Source organism: Rhamphochromis longiceps, linkage group LG5 (genome assembly GCF_057381845.1).
Source record: "Rhamphochromis longiceps isolate RC_006_pf linkage group LG5, R_longiceps_female_GT1.1, whole genome shotgun sequence".
NCBI classification, from domain to species: Eukaryota; Metazoa; Chordata; class Actinopteri; order Cichliformes; family Cichlidae; genus Rhamphochromis; species Rhamphochromis longiceps.
In genome coordinates this window covers 38229470-38254022 of record NC_140561.1, presented here as the reverse complement: position 1 = coordinate 38254022, position 24553 = coordinate 38229470, and the positions used below count along the sequence as shown (strand labels likewise).

Sequence of the window (24553 nt, the reverse complement as noted above, 5' to 3'; positions counted from 1 at the left end):
TTGCAGATGCTTAACAAGTGAGAATACACCCTCTATGATATTTGCCAACTGAATGTGGAGACGGGTATTAGCTGATTTGGGACTGTGGCTGAACTAATGCTATAGTGGATTTATGTGAACATCACAGCCTGTATTAAAGTGGAAGTGATATTGAAAGCAGCAAAGGTTGATTAATGGAAAACAGAATGTAAATCCAAAATGTAGAGCAAATAATCAGTTTCTATATACTAGGTGTAGTAGGTAAGTATCAGTATTGCCTATTTATAGCCTTCCCCTACTTTCTTCCCCTCGCAGACATGCACTGGACATCCGAGAACACTACGAGAGGAAGCTGGAGAGAGCCAATAACCTCTACATGGAACTGAATGCTATCATGCTGCAGCTGGAGATCAAAGAGAAGGAGCTGCTTAAGTATGAAGACAAACTTAAATTTTTCTTTTTGCAGACTACAGGGTGTATCAGAAAAAATCCTCTGATGTCAAAACGCCATATTTTTTAAAGTAGAGGGCACAGACTGAATATAAAGTAATTATATATAAAGAAATTGATGGCTTCACTTATTAAAATACCCTAAAAGCTTTTTAATACATCAGCATCGGTGAAGTAAATAAAAGACGGAAAAGTGAATCTGAAATGTGACATAAGTGGCCATTACATATATAGTCATACGAGGCTATTGCATGTCATAGGCCGCTCTCTTATGCTCAGTGACATCCATTAAAGGGGTATTGACTTTGTGTTTAAACATTAGGAGGGAGCAGTCACTGGACAAGAAGTACCCAGGCTGCTTCAAGCACCACAGTACCAGACAGTCAGCCTCCTCCAATTCCATGGAGAAGCTCATGAAGAAACGTAATGTACCTCAGAAACTGCCCTCGCACAGCAAGAGGTGAGGCGACAAGGAAGATGTCTCGTCCTGTAGTTTATATAGCAATAATTTGCTAATAACATTCGTCTGTGTTTGTCCTTTCCAGGCCAGACTTACTAAAGTCAGACGTCATCCTCCCTAAGCTGGACTCATCCATGACCCAGGTCACAATCCCCAACAAGGGCTCTACCTCCCCCGGTCGCTCACGCCGAGGAAAACCTCGCTACAGAAAGGCTGGAAAAGGCAGCAGTGGCGACCTGGCTCAGCTGAAAGCCACTCTGTCCTCGTCTTTAGCAATGATCAATGCAACCTCGTCTGTTCCCAGCAAGCACCGTCTAGACCCCAGCGCAGCCCTCAGGGGCTTACAGCATGACCTTCTACTCAAAAAGATGTCCTCCTCCAGCCCCGATCTTATTTCTACCACTCTGGAGGTCGAGGGCAGGAGGAAAGGCCAGGTGAGATCAGGGCTGGACAGAGCGGGCAGTCAGAGCGCCTCAGCTGGGCTGGAAGAGAGCAGAAGGACTGATGGGCCAGAGCGGGGCCCTGACGTGGGTGTAGGCGGGGATGACTTGGCAGAAACGCCTCCACGCAGTGATACACCGAGCGAAGACGCGGCATCTATTCCTTTTTCCAGTAGCCCTGACTCCCCTTGTGGCAGAGGAGCAGCGGCGGGCAGGGCGTCCGCACTCGGGAACACTCGTGTCACCCACGAAGGTGAGGAGAAGGAGGAAGGGACGGTGATTACACGCTCTCCCAGAAGTCAACGGCTTACGCCTTCAGCACTGCTCTACAGGGCAGCAGTCACACGCAGTCAGGTGAGAATTTAATACAGCTTGTATGTCAACATATTTCTGTCTGAAGCTCGGAGCCATAAATCTCAACCTAAATAGCACAGACGTACACCAACATATATCAGTATTTCTGTCCATATTTTATCAAAGGGCTCTTTAATCTATTCAGAATTATAATTATAGGAGTTCACCTTTCGCGGTCTTGCTGTTTTCGCTGATTTTTTTTTTTCTTGTGCACTTTTGGATGCTTTTTTTTTTTTTTTTTTTTTTTTTTTTACAGCGCATTGTATTCTGCATCCTGATTGTCCATTGTCAATCTCGTGCCATGCCTCCTGTACAGGATGCGTTCAGCTTGTCAAATTTACATAAATCTTTGCTTGCTAGCAGTGTGACTCTGAAGTGCTGCACTGTATGTTTGTAAGTTTTCTTCCCAACGAACACAACAATCTCAACAAGAGAGAAAAGTGTGAAAATGTTTATGCCTGTCTAAGAAAAGTTTATAAAGTGTGTCGTGAGGGGTTTTACAGCCTTAAAACATCTATAATTGTAAAAATATAAAGTTGGCTACTTCGTGGATTTCACTTATCGCGTGTTATTTTAAGAACGTAACTCCCACGATAAACAAGGGACCACTGTGTAGTATTTTCTGATTTACTGAGTGATGAAAAGAGATGCGTTTGAATACCGAAAACTTGAATTTATGTACATGAACACTACATCAGGAAAAAACTTGAGGTTTCACATTAATATCTGTTGGTTTAAATTTCTTCTCTATTCAGCTACAGTGTCTCCCCTTACTTTGCTCAATATACAGTCACCGGACACTTTATTAGGTACCTCTTTCTAGTCTTGGATTAGGTTTCTTTGTCCTTTGCAATACATTCAATAATGTGTTGTAAACACTGATCAGAGATTTGGTCCATATTGACATGATAGCATCACAATTACTGCAGGTTTATCGGTTGCACATCCCAAATCCCCCCTTTCACCGCCTATTAGATTGAGATCTGGTGACTGTGAAGCCCATTTGAGTACAGTAAAACTCATTGTTATGTCTAAAAAACCAGTTTGAGATGATTTGAGCTTTGTGACATGGTGCGTAAGCTTGCCATCAGCCATCAGAGGATGTGGTCATGATCAGGAACAATACTCGGGTATGCTGTGGGTTTGAAACGATGTTCAGTTGGTACAAGGGGTCCAATATGTGCCCAGAAAATATCTCCCACCCCATCCTGCTTTTGCTTGATCAGTAAACATGGGATGAATCCAAGCTTTCATGTTGTTTACACTAAATTCTGACATTACCATCCAAATATTGCAGCAGAAATTGAGGCGTGGGAGCATTTTTTTTTCAATCTTCTATTTTCCATTTTTGGTGAATGTGTGCAAATCACAGCCTCGGTTTCCTGATCTCAGTGGACAGGAGTTAGCACATGGTGTGGTCTTCTGCTTCCAGGATTGATGTGGTGTGCATTCAGAGATGCTCTTCTGCATGGCTTGGTTGTAACAAGTGGATATTTGAGATACTGTTGCCTTCCTATCAGGTTGAAGCAGAGAGATGATTGTGCAGAAAAATCGCTGTAAATCAGCAGTTTCTGAAATACTTAGATCAGCCCGTGTGGCACCAACAACCGTGTCACATTCAAACCGTGTCACTTAAGTCACATGATGCTGTTTGAACTTCGGCAAGTCATCTGGACAGGCCCGAATGCCCCGAGCTGCTGCCATGTGATTGGCTGATTAGATATATTTGTTAATGAGCGCAACTTCCTTCTTTCCATTAGGTGCAACTCATTTAGATAAACACAACTAACACAAAAAACTCGAACCTTAGTAAAAAGTAAAAAATTCAGTGGGATTACGGTCCAATGAATTTGGAGTCAGTTATTGGTTCTTGTGCACTGACTGCTCACGTGGTTGCACCTTCAAAAGTCTGTTTTATGTGTTCTAGCCGAATAGCGTGAGATTGTTTTATCTATTCTCAGACTTATCAGACATCTCAGCTCAATTAAGTCTAATTACAGCACATTGGAAAATGCTTTTTCTCCACAGAGACGTGGAGTGTCATCAGAGGAAGAGGAAGGAGAAGTGGACAGTGAAGTGGAGTTGCCGAGGAGACGGTACTTAGTGCATTTTCATACCGCTGCTTGTTGTGTATCAATATCTGTATGTACTATCCTTTAGCCATGGTCACTAACATACTTGCGGATTTTCATTAAAATGCGTATTCTCATATTGCGTACCCTTTCAGGCGGCCTGTGAGCATCACCAAATGCCAGTCCCTGTCGACCTTTAGCTCAGAGAACCTATCGGTTTCGGACGGTGAGGAGGGCAACACTACTGACCACTCCCACAGCGGTACGCCCGACGTGGTCAGCACCAACACAGACGAGCGACTGGATGACAAGAGCGACGACCTGCTGTCTCAGGGCTCGGAGATTCCTGCTGACCCGTCTGACCCGACTCAGCTGGGCTCCGATGGTCTGTCTGAAAAAGAAGCCATTCTGCAACAAGTCAAGACGCAGCTCGCCTCAAATGACCCCAATTATGAGGTAAGGCAGAAAGAGTGAAATGTAGTATAGAGGTCTGATATCTGCCAGATACACAAACATCTTTTCTGGCAAGGAGATGATAAATTATCCTTCTATAATCTGTTCATTTTCTGACTCCTGATTTTCCTCCAAACCAGGGCCTGTATGATGACTCCGACTGTGACAGTGCAGAACTGGACCATTCGTGCACTGCAGACCCCAGTCAACCTCCAGCCAACTGGTGAAAACCGGGCACCTCTAACCCACTCCACCACCTGCAGACCTGGCCTCTCAATACCTCCTTCACTCTTAGAAACTCTGAGTCATTATCAGGGACATCGCAGAGAGGCAGGAAATTGAGCAATGTGTTCTTAACCACATATCCTGGTTAAGGAAACAAAAAAAAAAAAAGGAAAGTCGCATTTCCTTTGGAGATGAATGCAGCACGGCGATGTGACAGCACCTTTTGTTCTCTGAAATCGCATCAAATGACACCTCAGCGACACAAGCTTCGATCAAAGAGGCGACGTCTGCACCGTCTGTTGTCATGTTGTTTTCATGTCCTCCATCATAATTCATGTCCGTTTTTTATTTTTGTCCTAATGAAAATGATCATGAAACTATTTAAATGTCACGATCACTGGAGACGACCAGTGTCGCTCTTTTTACTTATAATTTATGAAATCTTCTGACTTGTCGTCTTTAAAAAAAAACAACTTATGCACTGTTTAATTTATTAGAAAGAAAACAATGTTTACATCTTTTTGTGCCGTTTACATTTTTATTTATAAATCGTGTCATAGATTACGTTTCCATTTTCTACTTCTGTTTTTAATATCGGTGTAAATATGGGATGTAAAATGAACAAATTTTTAAAATGTGAGATTGTATAATTTAAGGTGCTGATGTTTCTAATTAGGTGGAACTATTTTATTTGAAGCTCTCGGTAGTAGAATGTACTGTAGCTGCTGTTCATGTCCGAGCATCCAAACAGGAAAAGGAGGAACAAACATGTGAACAAGGAAAAGCAATATGTCTGCTCTGGTCTCACAGCCGGGTTCTTTTAGGACAGATGAGCTTTTTTAAAAATACTTATCGCACGTGTTTACTGTATTTAAAAATGCAAGGTCATTTTAAAACATATTCCCCCGTTTATAGCATTGAGAAAAAGCATGCGAGTGAAATAGTAGGGACACCTTACTGAAGTCAAACTGTGTCTCGGCTCTAACATGAGAACATCTGCAGAAATTTACACCCTCCAGTACCGAGTAACTGAAGGCACAAGAAACGCCAATACAGATCCTACAGCGTGGTAATTTTAGAAGCCGAAAATCATTTATGCAAAAACCCGTTTGTGTCCAGTAACTGATTCATCTCTGGCAGAAACATTACATCTCAACATTTATCTCTTTAAATGTGAACATTTTGGACCCAGACGTTGCCATTTTCATGCCTACTTAATTTGGCCAATTTTATTTATAGTCTACTCTCAACATAATCATCGGCCTCGCCGGCTGAAAACTTCGCCATCCAATGGTTATTTTTCACTCTTGTAAGGGCTGCGTCATAAACTGTGACACCTAAAACCCTTGTTTGTGTTTGTTCTCCTTGGCAAATGTCCTTAATGTGCGCCTGAATCTGACCGTACAACAGCACATCACGTTATTCCATGAATCCATGACTGATCAGGTCACACTCTATAAGCTAAAAATACAAAAAGGCAGCTTATTTTGTTCATCTTTGAAAAGAAAGAAAGAGACAGGTTATCTTTTGCAGTTTATATTTGTAGAAAGATTTTACAGATTGTGGCCCCCAAGGTTTGAAGCTAGAAATCCTCCTGCAGGATTAAAATGTTGCCAAAAAGCAAGACTACTGCCCTCTATTGTCCAATCGTGGAGGTACTCATGTTTCCCATGATGCTCACTGAAAGCAACCCTGTTAAATGTTGGCTTTTTATACTGCATTATCGTAATTATATTTAAAAAAAGAAAAAAATGAAATGCCGTTAAAAATAAATTCAAACTTGTAAACCAAACGTGTGGTTTCACTCTCCTTTCACACGGTGACAAAACTCGCGAGAGGGTTTGTGGTTTAAGCATTTCACATCTTTATTTCTGTATTCTTTTTAAACAACGTGGCACCCAGATCTACAGTCTCAAAGGAAAAGAAATAAACGTGCACAAAAGTTTTTCCTTTCCTGCAAATAAAAAATAAATTCTTGAGCAGAGCAAAGAGCAGGAAACTAGTGTTAACGCACAACCTTTTCTACTTCCAGAGCATCAGTGATTTCACTTCTTAGCCTCATTACATTTAACAGATCATTATCCAGGAGTTCACCCCCCCCCCTCCCTCCCACCACCCTACTTTGGTAGTTAAGAAAAAAAAAAATATTTCCTCCATTTAAAACAAATATTCCAACTTTTAGTATATAATCAGTCTTTACAAAAAAAGCGAGGAGAACCCTCTGCTTCCAATCCCTAAAGCCGACCCCAAATCCCCAAAAAACAAAACAAAACCTCCCATCCCAGCAAAATATCAACACATGATCTCAGGACAGGAGCGGGAAGGTTTAGGAATGACATGTAAAAGGGAAGAAACGTGACATGCGGAGTCATACACACTTTAAATTATCTGGATAAATTCATCTGAGTGTTAGAACATTTACTAAATAACCAAATATAATTTGTGACGGTGCATGTACAGCTACGTGTTCTCGTCAGTGACACAAGTGCAATCCATGTTACAAGCACTTCAATTGAAACAGTGACAAAGGGGTAGAATGCTGTGTATATCTGAAGCAAGTAAGTACAGGTATTAAATGGACAAACTGACAGGTGGATCTCAGAGAGGGGAGGAGAAAAACAATTTTAAAAAAAAGGAGTGGGGCGTATATAAACACAGAATAAAACAGTCACTCTATTCTTATTTTTGATACTTTTTTATTTTTCCTTTTTTGTCTTTTCCTTTTTAAAGAAAAAAAAAAAAAAAAAAGCTGACTGTACAGAACTAAATCTATGTCTATTCAGAGTTTTTCCAACTCATGTCTCTGATGGCAAAGAAAGAAATGGAAAGAGCGAGATATCCATCAAGAAAAGAAAAATGCCTAAACAACAAATCATTAAAACCTCTGACTGGACTCCAAAAAGGGAATTTAAAACCTAATCATTTGCTTTGTATGACTAAAACCAAAACAAAGAAAATAAATAATGAACTCAGTGGATCAAATCAGTGGCGGTTGACATAATTTTTTTTGCTTTTGTTTTTTTTTTTTTTTTTTTAAATGAGGAAGAGGCAGTATAATATATAAACTCTTAACTTGGATAGTTGCATTGACTGCTTAATCATAGCCGATGATATAAAAGTGAGATTTAGTGCAGATGCAGTGTCTTATCAGTTGGCTGCCAGTCCAGTGGCCTCAGAGGAAAGCCTGGAGAAACAGACAGAGACACCCAGAGAGCAGGGAGGGAGAGAGTAAGGCATGCAATCAGACAGACAAGATAAACAACAATATCATTATGTACATTTATATATATATATATATATATATTACTATGATAAAATCATCTGGATTCATTTAGCAGGAAAATTATGATTATACATAGAAAAACAAAAATTAGATGTTCAGTTTGAGCTCCTGCTGCCAGTGAGAGGGTCTCTTAACCAACAGCTGATCAAACTTACTGGTTTGCAAATGGAGCCGCATTAAAGAACTGGTCAAGAGTTGGATGAGAGGATTCACTCTGGTGCCACTTGATACAGCCCTTCTAGGTTAAATGAAACTCTGCACAGCACAAAAACTGCAACCGAGAGGAAACCGCAAGCCCGACTCTCTGCAACCACCACATCACAGTGAAGAATATATGAAGGGCGCTATCTGAAAACTCAGATGCCCTCATAACCCAAGTTTCACAAGCCAAACAAACTCTGCACAGGCTGTGGATGCATGCAAATAGTCTCTATGAAGAGAAAGAGGAGGACTGCTTTTCCCTAAATGTAATGTAAACAGCCAATTCAACGTCAGGTCAACTCCAGGCCTTAACAGCTGGAGTCCTGCAGGTTTTAGATAACACCCTGAGTCAAATGATTAGTTCATTACCAGGCATTTGGAGAACTTCAAGAAATATTGAGGAGGAAATTTAGCCATTTAAATCAGCTGTGATGGATCAAGGACACATCTAAAACCTGCAGGGACACCGGCCCTCGAGGCCTGGAGTCGAAAATGCATCTGCACTTGTAAACAATTACAGGCACACAGAACTGGAAATGCTGAACCGGATAACTGTTATCTGCTATCTGGCCCATGTGGCTACAGCGGAAGCCCTGAATAATTTGCGGCTGCCCCTGAAGACCGAGTCTGCAGACTAGCCGACGAGATCAAAGCCTGCCTAATGCCTTATTGTTCTAAAACCCGAAGCTACTCGTTTACAGCTCTGTGTGACAAAGGAAAGCAGTGACACTTCACGTTATGAAGCTGAAGTCTTCTTTCGGATGCAATCGATCATCTGCCTCCATCTTACCCTATCCCTGGGATCCTCACCGAGCCTCTGCATGTCATCCTTCACTACATCCATGAATCCTCGTTGTAGTCTCCCTCTTTTATGGCAGCTCCATCTTCAACATCTCCAAACCATACATCGCAGCAGGCCTCACTACCGCCTTCTAACCCTTCTCTTTCACGCTTGCTGCTATTCTTTCATCACTCATCTCCACCCCGCCTGCACTCTCTTCTTCACCTCCCTCGTCTGTTGCTTTGGATGGATGACCCCGGGTATTTAAACTCATCTACCTTCACTACATGTCCGTCTTGCTTTTACCGACTTTCATTCCTCTTCTGCACAGTTCACACCTCCACCGAATCTGCCTACAGATCACAATATCGTCTGCAAATATCACAGCTATGGAACTAATATTTACATATTGGTGAATTTCCTTTCTTAAAAACCAGCTAATGAACTAGGCTGTTCATTTATGTAGAGTCGGGCTTGTCATTTCTACCATGAGATAAAATAGTCTAAGGAACTCTTGGCTACAGAGTGTGCTTCATACAAGATTAATGAGAGGGCTAGGTCTTCTCATCCAACTCTTTGCAAGAAGGTGACCAGATATTCCCTAAAAGATCAAATTATTCCTTTCATGATTTGCTAAATCAGCTGCTTTAAGCTAAAGCAGATGGACGTTTTTGTATTTGTACCAACATGACAAAAGGATGATTTGGTGGCTTTGATACCTGAGGGTACTTTGAATTAATTTCTTACATAAGCAAAAATAATAATAATAAAGTCATCAAGATGCAATCCATTACAACAGCTAACAACAGTCACTTAAAATTCACTACAAGAAAACTTCTCATAAATACAATGTGACATCTTAAAGAGAGCCGCTACCTGAGCAGAGCTTACACAAAGAGAGAAATGCTTCAGTTAATCAGTGAAATAATTCCCTGTCCATGCTAAGTTCAAAGTTGTTCAAAAATATAATGCACTCAACATGTCATTTCTTTAGCAGACGAGTGAAGTCAAGCTACAGATTATCTATCTTAGAAATATGGCGTCGTCGACCATCTTTCTGGCTTTGTAACAATGGGCTGTTCGGTAGTAAGCGTGGCATGGCACAGCCAGATACAAAAGCAAGTGCAGGTACGGACAATAAGGAGCATTGTCGGTACTTCAGTAGTAGATGACTTATGTTTCCTCGGTTAGTAAGGGGAGAGCCTTCGCCTTTTAGACTTGGAGCCCAGCTCTGAGGCAATTTTGGGCTCAGTGGGAATTGGGTGTGCAGGGTTACTGGCCCCGCTGACAACATGGAGGGCCAGGAGAGGGAGGGGCTTGAGACTGAGGAGACTCGACACACAGGCAGGAGAGCTGGGGAGCAGGGAATCGGTGGAGGAGGTAGAGGAGGAGGAAGAGGAGGAGGGAGGAGGCGGCCCTGGAGCCAACAAGGACAGAGGAATGGAGGCTGTGGGGGGCACCACACAGGAGGAAGAGGAGGAGGAGGAAGAAGAGAAGGAGGAGGTAGCAGCAGAGGAGGTGGTGGTGGTAGTAGTAGTAGTGGTGGTAGTAGTAGTAGTAGTAGAGGTGGAGGGAGGGCACAGGCTGGTCTGTTCAGGGTTCAAGGAGGAGGAGGGAGGAGGTTTAGAGGACTCTACACTGTAGAAAGAGAGACAAGGAGAGAGGGACAACACAGTCGGGATGGGTCACAGGGCAGGCTGGTGAGCAATGGGTGGGGGGGATAGGGGCAGGAGGAGGGATGGGGGTAGGGTGTAGGGTGTAGGGGGAAAATCACTCAGGGATGTGACCAAAACACGAGACAGAAAGCATCAGTTACAAATCAGCAAGGAAAAATAAATAACATATCTAGTGATGGATCAGTGTGGGAGGACAGAAAAAAGAAACCGACACAAGTGCAGACTGACAGAGAGCTAGCAAACACCACAGTGATGGTTAGGAGTTAAAAGAAAAGCCAGTAATCGCTACAATCAATCATCTGCACATAAATCCAAAGAGTAAGGGTGGATGCAGTCGAGCTATCTGTGTGACAAAGTAAATAAAGCTTTTCAGTAATTACTGCAGCTGTGCGGCATTAGTGGAGTGAAACGTGCTGAAAGATTACATTTAAACAGAAAATAATCTTTCAGGCACGCCCACGTGACCCGACTTTTACATCTAGCCCCTGCAATTTCAAGTAAACCACCCCGGTGCAGACAAATAAGTCGACTTAAGCTGAAACTAACCCCATGACTGAATCAATTACCCATCTAGAGTTAAAGTTCTTTTCTTTATTATCTCACCTGGCGTTGATGAGGTACTCCGCCAGACTAATGCTGGCAGGCGAGCCTGTGATGGTAACCTGGCGGTCGGTCGATCCATCCACTGGATTTGCAATCTTGATCTGGGCACCTGACATTTGCCTGATCTCGTTGATCTTGGCTCCCTGGCGGCCAATGATGCACCCAATAAGCTAGTGGAGGGAAAAAAAAAAAAAAAAAAAAAGAGAGAGAGAGAGAGATACAGATGACTGATCGCTGCGATTATGCGTATGTGCGTCTAAGCAGGGCCTGCTCACTCTTAAACAGCATGACTAACAAGAAGAAAAATCCTCCACAGATGAAGCACTGGGCCCCACTAAAATTCTGTGGGATTTAAATCTGTAATAAATGCATGATTTAAATCAATGCAGGGGTAGCAAAAGATACAGAGTCATGTGAAAATAGTTTTCAAAGTACTCTTTGCAGTCCTGTTTGGGGGGGGGGGGGGGGGGGACGACGACGACCCAGTACAACCGATGACTCAGTAGCTCACTGAACCACTTTTAGCAGCAGTAACCTGGAAGCAGTCGCTCTCTTTATGACTTCATCTGTGCCTTTTGGCCTGCTCTTTTTTACAACGTGGCTTCAGTTAATCAAAGTTTATGGCAATTCCTAAGTTTCTTAAGGTGCTGCCACAACAGATTGACATCTAAACTCTGAGCCACTGCACACCAATTCTTTTCTTTTTCAGCCATTCTTGTTGTAGATTTACTGCCGTGCTTGTACGAAGCACATTTGGCCAAGCTTTATCCGTCAGACAGACGGCCTCAACATTTGACTCTAGAATACTTCGGTATTCACACGAGTTCATGGTAGACTCATGCTTGACACTTTGATTATCAGCTACTGGCTGCTCCTCAGCCTCTTAATTCCCATGGAAGCTGTAAGGGTGTTTTCACAGGAAAGCATAGAGTCCTGTGATATTCTCCTTGTTCACATGACTAAAAGTCCTAATTCTTAAACTTTGTGTCCAGGTGGTCAGGAGGTTTCTGGTACATCTAACATGAAATGTAGATTTCTAACCCACAGCAAGTGGGTGTCATATGCAAACCTTGCCCGAACTACCCAGGCAACTCCATCAGCCCTAACAACAGTAAAAATGAGCCTGAGCAGGACCATTTACTGCGGGTTGCTGCATTTGAGAAATGAAAAAAATAATAAAAATTTAAAGATAATGTGTGAAAAAGTCTTTCTAGTCTTCAGACACAACCAATGATGCTTCCACTGACCAACATGCAGTGTTATTTTTAATAGTGTTTGGGATGAAATTCACTTCCTGAAGGACTTACATCATTTGGAATGGTCATCTCATGGGAACTGGTTTGAGCAGAAGCATCCATCCCTGACAAAGAAAACATGAAAGTGCTTTAAACGAACCATAAAGAGAAGGTCCTTAAGATACATGAAGCATAAAGCAGATAAAATTGTAATTATGATCATTTTTAAGTCACCAAAATCAATTTGAAATGAACTCATTAGCTAATTATACTACGTTACTGACACAGTCAACTCACACTGACTCAAGATCGAAACGATTTGTTAAAAGGCAAAAAATTAAGATGTTTGATTAGAAAATAACAAAAGACCACACGGGGCTTTCCACACGTCAGCTGCTTTTCTGTAAACATGTGAGAAATGCCCTCAGTGTGTTCAGTGTGTCATCACAACCACCAGCAGCTGTCATTACATCTAGTTTAGCAGTACAGGATGTGTGAACGTGCGTTTTGTCACGTTCTGTGTTTGATCTGTAAACCTGGGAATTTTAAAGACTGAGCAGTTAAAATGTTGCATTCAAAGCCCGTGGGCGTTGCGGCGCTGCATACCAGTGAATCCCTGGTTGCTCGGTGCAATGGGGAACGGGCTCTGCTGCATAGCCAGCTGGTGAAGCTTGGTGAGCTGTGGAGAGATAGCAGCAGAGGAAGACTGTGAGAGTGAGAGAGAAGGCAGGGAGAGAGACGGAGGAAATGGAAAACACAGGAAGAGGAGGGGGGGAAAAAACAGAACGAGAATCACAATCAGTAAAGACAGATACACAAAGATTACAAGGAGATTTCACACAAATCACTTAATTTTGTGATGTGAGGACCTCTAATCCTTCATAGGTTTACTACATAGCTCACTGGTGTCTGACAATGTGAATTATGGCTTGTCTATGTAAGGTACCGCATAGGTATTCCTCCAAGGAGCAGGCTGCATGTCTTGGTAAAGCTTTCTCGCAGTCTTCAGGGTCAGGACAAAGTCACACTACACAAGGGACGAAGTTCCCAATATGCAGGTGATTTCCTAACCAGCAACAGTACACACCTGAACATAAACTGACAATCTTAGCATGACTCTGTACCAGCAGCACAGGAACTTCTAAGGAAGCGATTATGTGCGTATGAGCCAAAACTGCCAGAGTGAGCAATGACTAACTCATTATGTAATAATAATAATAATAATAATAATCATCATCATCAAGCATAATTAAACTGTATAAGTGTTACAAGTCTTTATTTTGTCTCTGGCTGGTACCTCCCTGCGCTGATGCCAATAGTCAGTGGCAGGTATGACTAATTATACACAGTCTATCACATCCAATGCTCCTGATGGAACTCATTAAAAAAGAGAGAGAAAGATTAATTGAATCAAGCGACAAGTGGCCATTGTAGAAAGTAATTATGAAGGGGGAGAAAGGAGAGAACAGTACGTTTATCTAGGACAGATTAATGAAGCAGACATGTGAAACAAGACAGCACAAAAGGGAAAAGACAGAAAAGTGAGCAGCAGGAACAGTTTACAATTCATGGAACAGTGGAGAGTCTGGACCAACAAACAAACGTCTGTCTAAAGAACAACTAATCACCAGTGAATGTATGAACTACATAGAATAACACTAACAATAGTATGTCAGCGTAAGGTAAAATAAAAAACAGGGGCAGGTTCAGCTACAATTACAGGCTGTAAAATGTGGTGGGGGCGGGTGGGCAGCTGTACATATTGTAATTATGGGTGGGTGGGTGGGTGGGGGGGGGGGGGGGGGTCATATAAAAATATCTACTGCACTTACATCTGGCTGTGGAATTGCGTGCTGTCCTTGTACGGCATATGCCTGAAACAAATGAAAACAAAGCTTTCATAGGCCTCACATCTGATTTTGTTGGGCAGCTCATTTCTCCAGCAACAACACTCTTGGTAAGCAAATCTCTCTCAAAACACATCAAAGCCTCGTTTGCGGCCTGAAAAGCCAACAGAACCTTTCATCGTCTAGCGTCACCAAACCCAATCTGGGAACTTGTCACAGAGTCTGCTGTGGGAAAGAGCCAATTTTCTGGGCCTTCTGCTAAATGCAATCCTCCTTTTTCAGTCCACACAGACTGTTCCTGCTCACAACTGAATGTGAAACAAATCATGAACATTCATTTCCAGATATCCATCTAGAGATGGAACTAAATATAACTACTGCAGTCACACTTTGACGACAGGAAGGTTAATTAGCTCATCAATATCTCTTCCCCATCATAAAGTCGCAGTTACTAACAACACGCATGAATCAGTGTGTTGGTTAGGCATGTTACATGTTATGGTAGGACAATTATGACCCAGTACTACTCAGCCAGCAGGTTTTGGGAATGAGTACAGAATAAATATTAGGAAAAAACAGAAAGAAGAAGAATTCAAAAAAGGAGGCTTTGCAAATCTCCTAACAGGTCGATAAGTAAACCTAGAAGATTTAATGTGTTCTGTTTCAAGATTTTTATCATCAAACAAGACCTAAAAACCAAGCTATAAGATTGCTTGCATTAAGTCAGGGAAAGCCAAAGGGATAATATTAAAATAAGTATCAAAGTGATCAAAATAGATTCCTTGTCCAAAGTCTCCACATTTCTAGGAAAAAAGGAAATATTTAGAGGCGTTACAGGAGAATTACAGAAAATCAAAGGAGAGATTTTTTTTATCAAAAGAAATGTAAAAAAAAAAAAAAAAAAAAAAAAAAAAAAAAGGTGTTTAGAAGGATAAAAAGAGCTTTAATGTTAGGCCAACAAGCACCAGAAAGCATTTTGGTTCAGACCAACATTAGTAGGAAATAGACCACCTCACTTCTGAAACCTGATGCTCAAAACAATGAAAAGCTCCATGGAAATGGGAGGAAATTCAAGGCTCTGAAACAAAAATCTTTTATTCTAGGTCTGCTGTGTATGGCTTTAAAAAAAAAAAAAAAAAAAAAAGAAAGAAAATTTTTTTTTTAAAAATTAGCACAGATACCGTTGTCTAACCTAAATCCATCCGAGCTGCTCTTTTACCTGCTTTCATGATCTTTCCCCTTTCATCTTCTTCTGACTTAAGTATCTTTTCATCACAAATCAGGTTTTCCAAGTACGGTATGTAACAAAATCCATAGTCAAATATCTCACACACACACAAAAAACCCAAACTCTGGCATCTACTGATTCCCTCCAAAGTATCGCATGTACCTGTCCGCCTGCAAAGATGACGGGTGATCCTGAAGGCTTGGGTCTGTAGGGGATAGTGACCCCCTTAGGGGGAGACTGTACAAAAGACAAAGGATCTGTTAATACACTGATATCCATTTTATCATAATGTTTTACATCTGTTTATATAATCATTAATACAGATTAGAGCTGGGCGATAGAACGATAACGATATGTATCGCGATATAACTTTTACTCGATAGAGAAATTAAGCTATCGCGATAGACCTCGCCGCTCTCGTCCTCTTAAAAATAAAAATAAAAAAATAAATAAAAAAAAAAAAAAAGGTCAGCCAATCTAAATTAAGTAGCGCAGAGCCGAACCAATCACAGCCGCAGCGTCACGTCGCGTGACTTGTTACGTACAGCACAAGTGCCAAGCCGCACGTGGGTTTGTTTGGGAAGCAGCCAGCGGGTAATGGAGCCAGCGCGTAATGGAGGAAATGAGTGTGCCGACTAGAAAAATCAACCGAGCGTGACCGAAGAGAAAACAGATGATGGTTCCAATGCCGGAGAGATTGTCGAACGGAAGAGCCATAGAAGTTCCGTAGTGTGAAGGTATTTCGGCTATTTCAAGTCTGACAAAAAACAGAGTAGCGTGCACTGTAAATTGTGCCGAAAGCAAGTCTGGAAATACAATAAACTGGTGCATGCGTCACACTGTGCGCCACGTTATTGTTTCGGTGAAATGAATTCCTACAATACTGTTACTGTTAATTCTACTCTCTGCAGTGTTTAAATGCTTACATATACACACAGTTACTGTCTGTCCACACATACGACTCGGTTCTGCTTCTATGCCCCAGCTTTGTTTACTTTTTCCCACCGAGGCTTCTAGACTTCTGATTGGCCAACATTTCGGTACGGTTAGGAATCTAGCGCCACCTGCTGCTTTGGCATGTTCATAGCAGCGTTTTCCTTCATTTCTGCCTTTATGTGTGGACGGGATTATTTTTTAAAACGAAAACGGAAAATCTCAGTTTTCAAAAATACCCGTGTACGTGTGGACGTAGCCTCAGTCTCTGACTGGAAGCGCTAATTCGTCATTCGGCTTTTGTCAGACTAAAGTAACTGTTAAAACTGTTTGAAAAGCTCAGCTATACAACAAGGAGAGATTGAGAATTTCCTTTTAGTTCTCAGTTTATTTGATACTGACAAAAGTTAGTCAGTTTTGTCTGTTCTTCTGTAAAACAAACTAAGATTTATTTTTAGAATTAATATTTTGTTTCTAAGTGGAATTGACAGTTTAGTCTGTTTCGTTTGTTCTGTTTTGAAACTTAAACGCTTTAGCGGCTGCCTTTTGTGTAGTTTGCAATATTTGCCTTTATTTATCTGAAAAAGTCTCGTGTTCCTTAAGTACATCTACCCTGTTGAACTTATTATGGGAAATAAATATTTAAATAAAAACAAGCTGCTGATTATTTCACATTTTACTTGTGAGCAACAGCACATTTAAATCTTACAAATATAGTTATTTGGCTTATATCGTGATAGATATCGTTATCGCCTGAAATGAAAAAAAACATATCGTGATATGAAAAAATCTCATATCGCCCAGCTCTAATACAGATTAAACACAGCTGCAGTGTAACAGTATCTGTGTTTTTATATATACAATAATATCAGCTCAAACCATAAACTCTTGTCTGAGCCTAATAAACAGCTGCTGAAAAGCCGAGAGATCATATATCTGAAACGACGACGAACAGCCACTTCATCTGCTTCACTGCTTACCTCAAGCATGACCACACAGATCTGCTTGACGCACTCAATTATCGACTGGGGAGTGCCAGCAATGGTGATGGCACGCTCCGTGGAGTTGGGGAGCATGTCTCCAGCCACTTGTACCTGAGCACCGGTTGACTGAAATACACAAATGAAAGAAAGTGAGATGCAGAGACAAGTGTTGCCTTATAACCTAAAGCAGAAAGGTGACAGTTGGCTGAGGTTGAAGAGAACACAGTTTTTGTAGTGCACACCTCTCGAATTTCCTTGATCTTGCATCCACCTTTTCCAATAAGCGAACCACACTGGCTGGCAGGCACCACAATGCGTAGGGTGACCGGGGGCTTGCTGGTAGCTGTGCTGTTTGTCATCGAGCTGCTGATATCCTGATCAACAAAAAAAACAAAACATTTGGGTTCATTCACATTCTGACTGGACTAGTCGTCGCTTTCTTCCTCTCTGAGGTCAGGAAAAAATGGAATCTACCTCTTCCAACTTTTCAATGATCATGGAGAATGCTTTAAATATGGCAGTGGTTGGACCTGCCAATGTAATGATCCTCTCAGGACAATTGCCCTCTGAGATGTTGATGCGAGCTCCGCTCTACAAAGAAAAGTAAAGAATAAAATGAGTGATCTGGAGCCTTTTGTAGCCTGTTAGTAAGTATAACTTTACATATTACTGTTTGCTACTATATACAAAAAAAGAAGCTGTGTGTAAAACACCTCACCTCTTCTCTCATCTTCTTCACAGATTCACCTTTCTATTTGGAGACAATAAAGACAAATTTAGTATAACTTAAAAACAGATCTTCGATGACTGAAAATGAAAATTGTTCATTTAAACAGCATCTTACCTTCCCAATAATGCTTCCAACTTCCTAAAAAAGGAAAGATCACATGTTATTAGCTTGAATTTGCCTTTTATTACCAGAGTTTCAAAGCTCCCAAGACACGGTCTGCTTAGCTTATAGGGAATTAAAAATAAATAAATTTAGAGACACAAAAAGTTATTACTTTCATTCCTTTATTAAATCCTCAGTTGTCACAGTCATTAAATAACGATGGATTTTTCATTAATCTCCTGCTGATCATTAAAACTCCTTCATCTAATCGTCTTTAGAACATTTGGCCTGATCCATCATGAACATCCACATTTGTATGTCCGGTCTGTCTCCACATACTCAACAAATGAGATCCAGGAGGCAAACTAGCACACAGCATCTGTGGGTTTCTTACACTTCTCCAGGCTGCGGTAAGATGCTACAAGTTAAGGAGCCGACTGCGAGTTGGCCCCATGCAGAGCATAGGCGCAGCTTTGCAGACCATCATCTACATGTTGTAGGCGTTTACTGTCACCAGGTGGCAATGTTAAAAATATTTGGAACAACCAGCCTGCGGGCTATTCTTGTGTCTGCTGTCGTTGGGTTTTTTCAGCCTGCAGGAGAAGACCCAAGTCAGAACATAACACGTTCAACCTACGCATATCATCACAACCATCCCGCTACATGCTGCTGGTTTTTCAAGGACTGCAAGCAAGCATGTCTGCATAGGCATATCCATAATCCTTCGCTTTGCCAAGCCAAATACCAATGCAAACACACACAAATGTGGTAGCATAAAGTTTTTGGAAAATCTTTTTGTCTTCCTTGTTGACATGACATACCAACATTTTAAACCACCATTTAAAAACTAAATAAATTAAAAAAAAAACAACAACAAACAAACAGGCTACTCTGGGACCCAAGAGATGCCACGTGTGGCTTTTGCACTGTCATAAAGCCAGATCGATTAGTGAAATTAGCATATTCCGTTTACCGATTTTAGATTTTAATACATTGGACAGTGATGCCATGAATATATTTGTGTAATATCATTTCAGCAAACACTTAAACAGGAGATTTTAAAGGTAGAAACTAAAGCTGAGTCATAAGTGAAAACACTTGTTTTGGTATGCAGGATTGTAACACTGAGGCAATATCCCTAGTCATCCTACTAATGTCCCTGCCTTCAGTATATCTCAGGGGGAGGCTTAATTTTCATAAATAAAACGTCATACACTATCAAATGCAGACACAAGCTGTCAATGGATGACCTCACCTTCCCATGCATGAGCAGCCTAATGGTAAGGGTGACATTGAGCCCGCCTTCAATCACACCGGAGTCCATGACTGCAACTGCAGGTCAGTACAGAACTGAGGTCTTTGGTCACTGAGATGGATCTAAGGAACACAGAAAAATATGCACACATTAAACTAGAAATATGGTGTAGAGTGAGCCGCCATTCATTAAATGAGACAAATATAATCTAAAATACTGTTCCAAGATGCTGGTAAATAAGCACACCAAGTATTTCGCTATTGAATGTTGAAGGCCCGTAGATCCCATTCACCCATCTTACTAAGCAATTATCTTACTAATTATACCAACTCACAACATTAAATTTTGAAATTGAAATTTCACGAATCTGTTGGCTGAATGAATACGGCCTGATAAAACAGTTCCAAACATATTGTGTTTGTGTGACATTTAAAAAAAGACTAATTCCACTTCGTGACTTTAGAGGATTCGAAAAAATAGTCCACAATAAATTTGGGAGATAGCATATGCTAACCTTAATGCTTATGAATACTGATGCGTACTAAGATGAATCAGACAAATATGGCCAAGGACTTTTACTAGATTCTCCAGGGTAGGTGAATTTACTTCCAACTATCTGAATGCTGCTTATGTGACTCTAAACAGGCGCTGGAAAGGCCTCGATGTTAACTAAAACACATATAGCTTATACGCTAACGATGCCTTAATCATTAGCTATGCAAGTTTATCAACAAACATGCGGACACGCTCGTCACGAACCGGACCTAAATTTCATAAAACACGCACACAACAATTTTCCGTGTAAAAAACAAGACATTTAGTGGCACACTTTGGCCGTGTTGTTTTAGTTAAACTCAAATCATTTAACTATTAAAAACTAGTTGTGAACCTGTTAGCCACTTAGCATTGTGGTCGAGCTGGAAAAATGAATGGAGCATGCGTGCGTTACTTAGCTAGCTAGTTAGCTAGCTTAATTTGTCAACGTTACAAAACAGCTGGCTAGTTATCGGTGGTCTTCATAGCGAGGTAGATTGGTCCAGTTTTAATCAAGTGTAGGCGATAAAGATGATAAAACATGCCCATAAAGGAGACATTAAAATAAAACTTCCCCCTTGGCTAGCCAAGCTATTGAGCTCAGTCAGCACGGAGACTGCGTGCTCATCATCACGCGGCCTGTTAGCACGCAGAGCGAATCGCGGCTAACTGCTGGGCGCGATTTCTTTCCGCGACTTCTGATCATAATAACAAATATAAAAAGAGCAAACAGCGAAATCAAACTCACCTGACTCGTGCGCTGATAGGTGATCGGGGGGAGGGTTGGGGTTGTAAGGGTAGAAGGGGAGAGGTTCGGGAGGGTAGAAACCCGGGGGAGAGTTTAGAAAGGACTCGGGGAAGAGGGAAGAGTGATGTGAGATCGAGCTCCACTCCTTTAAACAAAGACAACAAAATTGTGACCTCTGAACTTTTCCCTTTCACCCATCACAAACCCCGACTCCTCCCCGAGTCTGACCTATTTTTTTCGTAAAGCACGCCCCAATAAAATGTGGGACAGTTTGCGACAACATGGCAGGTTATTTGAAAGGACATAATTTAAAAAAATAAATAAATAAGAGTTATGCAATACAGTGCACTGCTAAATTCGTTTTGAAAACGAAAAGCCAGTTGATGGGAATAACAGACTGTCTACGTGTTTTATCTGTTTATATAAATTAACAGAAAAAGTTTTAAGATATCTTTCAGATTTCTTGCAGTTTCTAATATATTCAGATTTTATAGCTGAATAGAATACTTTTTAAGGAGCCGCTAGAGGGCGTAATATTCCTTACTCTCCTCTTCTTCGGCTGCTCCCTTTAGGGGTCGCTACAGAAGATCATCTGCCTCCATCTCTCTCTATCCCTAGCATCCTCCTCTGCATGTCCTCCTTGACTGCATCTATCAATCTTCTGTGTGATCTTCCCTCTGCATGGCAACTCCATATTCAGTATCCTTTATTCAATATATCCACTCTTCCTCCTCTGCACCATATCAGCCTTGCCTCTCTGACTTTTTCTCCAAACTGCTTAAACTCAGCTGTCCCTCTGATACACTCGTCTAATCCTGTCCCATTTTGGTTAAATCCCAGTGAAAACCTTCAGAGCATCTTCAACTCTGCCTCCTCTCTACCAAAAATCATAGCAGTAAACCCTTGAAACCTTTCTATTTGCCCTTGCTGTTATCCTTCTGGGACAAATCATCCCTGATTGGTCTCCACCCTCCCTACACTCTCTTCTTCACTCTGGATGGTTGACACCAGGTATTTAAATTCTTGTATCTTCTCTATTAAATCTGTCTCCTTAGTGAGCATAACATTTATTACAATTTCTTTAAAAAAAAAAATAATCTAGATCTTTCCGAGCAATGTCAAACACACCATAGACTTTTTATGTAACTTCATTTATTAATACAATTTATTTATTTAACTTTAAAATGAACGATATTAACAAGCAACAGGTTTTTTCTGCAGCCATGCACAGTAGTGATCATAAAATTAAAAAAAATATATACCTTTAATTAACTATATTTTCTATATCCCTTTTAACTTAATTACATTAAGAAAATCATCTGCACAGTGCTGCAGTCTCTTTTTCAGTTATCTACATGTTTGTCATTGTAATATTAGAGAATAGTAACAGTAGATAAATTGCAACATTTCACCTAAAAACCACAAACCAAAGTAAAATTCAACATGAGGTGGAATCCCAGTGCCGATTAAAGTTGTGACAGTAACACACACACAAAAAAAAGAGCTGCTGTATGCATTTCTAGTGTCATACATTTATACTGAACATGTGAGATTTGCTGCGACTCAGCAAAAATCTGCAAAAGGCTATAAGAACTGCTTTAATGCATTGACAGTTAACTGTTAGTAGTTAATAGTTGCGCTGTGCTGTTGTTACACAGCTTTTTTTGTGAAAGCCATGCTTCAAACCAGTCGCCTCAGTCTGAGTCGCTGCTGCTGCTGCTGCTGGAGGACTGTGAAGACAGAAACAGGAAATTATACATCTGTTAATCGTTTTAAAACAGTTAAAATATAGATTTTAAATCATAAAAAATGCCTGATCTGCTTAAGCAATCTTCAACAGTGAACAAAGAAACACACGGTTTTAAAAGTCACCACCAACTGTTTGCTCTTTTCACTCAAAACTTAAAAATTAAACCATAAACTCTGACATTCTAAATTTAAACCCAGTCTCACCTTGCCATGTTTGTAGTGCTTATGTTTGTGTGCCTTTTTCATCTTCTTGTGCATCTTTTTGTTTGCTTTGTGCCCAACTAGCCCCATTCCCATTCCTGCAACTCCCCCGGCTAAGGCTCCAGACATGGGATTTAGCCCTCCATGATGAGGATGACAACCTTTGTGTTTGCCGCCTTTTGGGGAGTGTGGATATGGACCTGGGTGAACACCTGCAGGAGGAACAACTGGATATCCACCTGGAGCCATAGGATAAGGGTGAAGTCCAGGAGCTCCATAAGGCATTGCCCCTGGTGCACCGTATGGTCCCATGGCTGGATTCATAGGAGCTGGGAACTGGCCAGCAGAATATGGAGGTGGAGGCTGGGGGAATGCTCCTGGAGGAGGGGCAGCAGGATAAGCAGGATTGTAGCCAGGAGGAAAGGCAGGATTTGGTGGGCCGACTGGAGGAGGAGGACCTGATACAAGTAAAAGCACACATCCATCTTACACACTGTATGCTTCAAACTCCTAAGCTATTAAGCAATTATAGACACACATAAAACATCATAATTAAATGGTAATCATGTTTGATGTCCTACCTTGATTTGGCCACATGGTTTATATATATATATATATATATATATATATATATATATATATATATATATACACACACACACACACACTGACCTAACAGAAAAATCCTAGAGGAAAGACAAAGGAAATGCAGTTTAAAAATATTGGATTAAATTAAAATAACACTTAAATATATCACTCGGTATATCTTGATTGAATTCGTGATTCTACCCAAATTAAACAAACAGCAGTTAACATTTAACAGCTTCTTCATTTTTCCAGATCAAAACCAGATATTCACTTTACAAAGACAGAACAAAAGGGGAAAGCAGTCGGTGTTTACCCTCAACAACAATGAGAAATATCTGGTGGGTTTTTTGTTTTTTTTTGGTTGGTTGTTGACAAAGAGACATCAGCGCCAGAGGCAGTTACTCACCTGATCACCTCTAGCTGTCACGGTTTCTCATTTCACAATTTGTGTTTGGTGTACACACGGATGCACAAAGTAAGCCATTTAATGCGAACACCTAAATAAAACTAAACCAAAGTAAACCCCTTCAATTGATCCTCCCTTTATGAAGGTCTTAATATCTGTCGTCTGTTTGTTTTTAAGTGTTTACCGTGGAAACTGTTACATTTTGTAGCACTTGTCAGTATAGAACAAGGCTCATCGCTGCTATAAACCTCAATACAACACACAACAAAGGCTTAAATGCCACATGTATACTCTTACAGAAGATGATCTGACAAAACATGAAGTCATAATTGCTCAACAGCTTGTAAATCCGCAACACTTTCTCCATGTTTCTCCACACAGCAAGTTCAGCACACTCAGTCAGTCGTTATTGTGAGTTTTAGCTGTTTGTCCCACACGTGTCACTTATAATAACTGCATCAAAATCTAAAGATTTCACAGGTTTTACCTTTGGAACTTACCTCGATTGCAGTGAAGTTTCAGGAATTCCGAAAGAGCAGTTTCGTGTTTGTCTTCCGCATCCAGCTCCCGGAAGGCTAAAGAAGCACATCAGGAAGCCACGCCCTTTGGGAGGGACCCTGCGCATTTTGTTTACGCAATGGCAATGGCCCATCACACATGGGAACATGGCTAAAACAGAAAACAATCTGAGTGATCTTTTTTTTAATGGGTGGAGTCAGGAGTTAAGGTGTGTGTCGTGACACACACACACGCCTGACTTGAAAGTTATTTTCACCTGTGACTCATGCCCTCATGGCAACACATAAAACCCATGACATCATGGATCAGCACTTGGAAATTGTTCAACAATACACAGATTTCAAAAGGGTTAATACAATCTGTTTACAGCAGACACGATGGCCGCACTGAATTACATAGTTTAGTTTTAATGTCCAAGAACTGAGTTTTTTATGCTTGTTGTCTCCAATGACATCAACACAGACTCTGTGCAATTCATAAAAGTTTCACAATTAGCTAAAGCACATTGTAAGAAATAA

General features: G+C 41.0%; 3 protein-coding genes across 11 annotated transcripts in view; 1 reads left to right on the top strand and 2 right to left on the bottom strand.

Annotated features, from left to right (window-relative positions):
• The window catches only part of LOC146670566 (mitogen-activated protein kinase kinase kinase 12-like), a 33576-nt gene extending 27435 nt beyond the window's left edge, over positions 1 to 6141 (top strand). For both annotated transcript variants that reach the window (XM_085407570.1, XM_085407569.1), the window contains 6 exons: positions 295 to 411; positions 752 to 889; positions 975 to 1683; positions 3712 to 3779; positions 3911 to 4211; positions 4349 to 6141. In XM_085407570.1, the coding sequence (XP_085263696.1) occupies positions 295 to 411; positions 752 to 889; positions 975 to 1683; positions 3712 to 3779; positions 3911 to 4211; positions 4349 to 4435 (1420 nt within the window). In that variant the 3' untranslated portion in view covers positions 4436 to 6141. The remainder of the gene's footprint in view (positions 1 to 294; positions 412 to 751; positions 890 to 974; positions 1684 to 3711; positions 3780 to 3910; positions 4212 to 4348) is intronic.
• Positions 6142 to 6273: 132 nt separating this feature from the next.
• LOC146670565 (poly(rC)-binding protein 2-like) lies at positions 6274 to 20743 on the bottom strand. 5 transcript variants are annotated; one of them, XM_085407571.1, is made up of 13 exons: positions 20573 to 20742; positions 19291 to 19412; positions 18048 to 18071; positions 17922 to 17954; positions 17678 to 17794; positions 17446 to 17577; positions 17201 to 17329; positions 15450 to 15524; positions 14045 to 14086; positions 12819 to 12918; positions 12285 to 12337; positions 10978 to 11147; positions 6274 to 7617 (listed from the first exon to the last, which is right to left on the bottom strand). In XM_085407571.1, the coding sequence occupies exons 2-13, from the start codon at positions 19357 to 19359 to the stop codon at positions 7581 to 7583; spliced, it is 981 nt and encodes a 326-aa protein (XP_085263697.1). In that variant the 5' UTR covers positions 19360 to 19412; positions 20573 to 20742; the 3' UTR covers positions 6274 to 7580. The 5 variants fall into 5 exon arrangements, with proteins under 5 accessions (XP_085263697.1, XP_085263698.1, XP_085263699.1 ...); XM_085407572.1 differs by having other exon boundaries at positions 12819 to 12891; XM_085407575.1 differs by lacking the exon at positions 6274 to 7617 and adding an exon at positions 7638 to 10336 and having other exon boundaries at positions 20573 to 20743.
• A 1456-nt stretch (positions 20744 to 22199) lies between these two features.
• On the bottom strand, positions 22200 to 24096 carry prr13 (proline rich 13). Of its 4 annotated transcripts, none has more exons than XM_085407565.1 (5): positions 24017 to 24096; positions 23178 to 23208; positions 23104 to 23139; positions 22526 to 22980; positions 22200 to 22302 (listed from the first exon to the last, which is right to left on the bottom strand). In XM_085407565.1, exons 3-5 carry the CDS (start codon positions 23117 to 23119, stop codon positions 22267 to 22269), a joined length of 507 nt encoding a protein of 168 aa, XP_085263691.1. In that variant the 5' UTR covers positions 23120 to 23139; positions 23178 to 23208; positions 24017 to 24096; the 3' UTR covers positions 22200 to 22266. The 4 variants fall into 4 exon arrangements, with proteins under 4 accessions (XP_085263691.1, XP_085263692.1, XP_085263693.1 ...); XM_085407566.1 differs by having other exon boundaries at positions 23104 to 23145; positions 23180 to 23208; positions 24017 to 24093; XM_085407567.1 differs by having other exon boundaries at positions 23104 to 23153; positions 23184 to 23208; positions 24017 to 24080.
• Positions 24097 to 24553: the final 457 nt, after the last annotated feature.

Coding starts and splice junctions, on each gene's coding strand:
- LOC146670565 (XM_085407575.1), bottom strand. CDS start 19,359: ATGGACTCCGGTGTGATTGAAGGCGGGCTCAATGTCACCCTTACCATT. Junction 17,795..17,921: donor TGAAGAAGATGAGAGAAGAG/GTGAGGTGTTTT, acceptor TTTTCTTTGTAG/AGCGGAGCTCGCATCAACAT. Junction 14,087..15,449: donor TCATCTTTGCAGGCGGACAG/GTACATGCGATA, acceptor CATTTGTTTCAG/GCATATGCCGTACAAGGACA.
- prr13 (XM_085407565.1), bottom strand. Junction 22,303..22,525: donor AGCACTACAAACATGGCAAG/GTGAGACTGGGT, acceptor CTGTCTTCACAG/TCCTCCAGCAGCAGCAGCAG.